This window comes from Orycteropus afer, unplaced genomic scaffold (genome assembly GCF_000298275.1).
Source record: "Orycteropus afer afer isolate SDZICR_OR568_19922 unplaced genomic scaffold, OryAfe1.0 scaffold00268, whole genome shotgun sequence".
NCBI classification, from domain to species: domain Eukaryota; kingdom Metazoa; phylum Chordata; class Mammalia; order Tubulidentata; family Orycteropodidae; genus Orycteropus; species Orycteropus afer.
Genome location: NW_006921855.1, coordinates 3,695,546 through 3,697,481, shown reverse-complemented (window position 1 = coordinate 3,697,481; position 1,936 = coordinate 3,695,546). Strand labels below are relative to the sequence as shown.

At 28.7% G+C, this 1,936-nt stretch overlaps 1 protein-coding gene across 1 annotated transcript in view; it reads left to right on the top strand.

The window, feature by feature from the left end:
• The window catches only part of GLRA3 (glycine receptor alpha 3), a 433,080-nt gene extending 431,401 nt beyond the window's left edge, over positions 1 to 1,679 (top strand). The window contains 1 exon segment of the mRNA XM_007950352.2: positions 1,401 to 1,679. Coding sequence (XP_007948543.2) covers positions 1,401 to 1,679 — 279 coding nt within the window.
• The last annotated feature ends 257 nt before the right edge of the window (positions 1,680 to 1,936 follow it).

Sequence of the window (1,936 nt, the reverse complement as noted above, 5' to 3'; positions counted from 1 at the left end):
TTTTTTAAAAAATGGAGTAAATGAAGATGCTTAATAAATAGTGGAAAATCAAATTTCTAATTCTTGAAATATTACCTAGTAATCACATGTAATTTGGATCATTAGCTTTCATTTCAGAATTCCTTTCTCAATATTCAGTTGTTTATACATTTTACAGTTGCAGTATTCCCTAAAAATTATATGTTTTGGTTTTTCAGGTGGAATTACCTTCCTTTCATAGTTCCAGAAACAATATTTCATGTACCACTACATTAACTCTGGCCATTTTATTTTTAGAATCCATTATGATTTATATTTTCACTTTCAAATTTTGTAATATACTGTTTATTATGTAGTTATATTCAGAGTCCCCAAATAATTTTTCAAAACTTGAGTTAATTAATTATTCTTATCTTTTATATTGCTATGATAAATTGCTATCAGAAAAGAGAGATATAACTTTATGAATTCTCAAATTGTTATCTTTTAAATTTTTAATTTTAGTAACAAGTCTATTTAATTCATATATAACCATCTACTGTTACATACTAAATAAATGTATTAAATTATTCATTAATAAATTTCATTATAAATTTTAAGTATTCCATATTCTTCTGTCATGAGCATATCTCATTTATCGTGTTTATTAATAAGTGTACCTTAAAATTTTGATTTACTTTTTATACATATGTGGAAAATTCTCTTCAATTGTCACATTTAAGAGAAAAGAACAATACTTTCTCAAAGTACAAATAGTAATTTTTAAAGACATTAAAATTTATTTTAAAGCATGCAACAAACTTCTTACAAAATTAATTCATAATTTCAACCAAATCAATGTACCTATATATAAACTATACCGTGAATATCTTATGGATATTCTAAAAGGGTTAGTATAAAACAAAGGAGTACAAAATGAGGATTAAAAAAAAAATCAAGCAGTTTTGTTGAATTAGAAAGTATTTTTCAAGGAAGTAACTTTAAATTATAGCAAACAACCATTAAGGACTCTTCTTCTGTAAGAAACAAAAATACAGTTAATGATGCTGGTCTTTTCTCCATTTAAAATCACATGTATACTCAGATTCATGATGTATAAAACAAGTATACAAGCATGTATTTTTTTCAATGTTCTAGAATTATGTAGACAATACCAGAATTTTTAGTTTTTCCATTAAAATATATCGTTTGAAAGTTTCATGTTTATCGATGGGCTTATCAATGGGCCCATCTATATGGTGCAGCAGTGTAAATGAATAAAACTTCAGTGAGAAGTAACGCAACTCATCTTTATATGCTTCAATTATCTTTTCATGGTATTAATGTATAAATAGTTCATGATTAAGTTATTATTCTATAATGCCTGTTAGACATGCTCTATTCAATTACTGAAGTGTGGTCTTACATTTTTCTTATGACAGGATGACGAGGTAAGGGAAAGTCGATTCAGCTTCACAGCCTATGGAATGGGGCCATGTCTGCAAGCAAAAGATGGTCTGACCCAAAAGGGACCAAACCATCCTGTCCACGTAATGCTGAAAAGCCCAGATGAAATGAGGAAAGTCTTTATTGACCGGGCCAAGAAGATTGACACTATCTCCCGAGCTTGCTTCCCATTAGCGTTTTTGATTTTCAATATTTTCTACTGGGTTATCTATAAAATTCTTAGGCACGAGGATATTCACCAACAACAAGATTAAGTCTCTGGAATTGTGCAAGCAAGGTCAAATTATCAATTCAGAAGAAAATGTCTTTGCCATAGTTGTGTGTGTATGTGTGCCTGTGTGTATGTGTGTGTGTGTGTGTGTGTGTGTGATGTACAAATGATCATTGTATTGAAACAGTATAAGGAAAAGAGTTGTATTTTGATTTGCTATGCAAAGTGATGAAACAGATTAAGATTCTTTTAATGGATATAAAACATATATTATGAGGATTCTGTTTCATAACAACATAA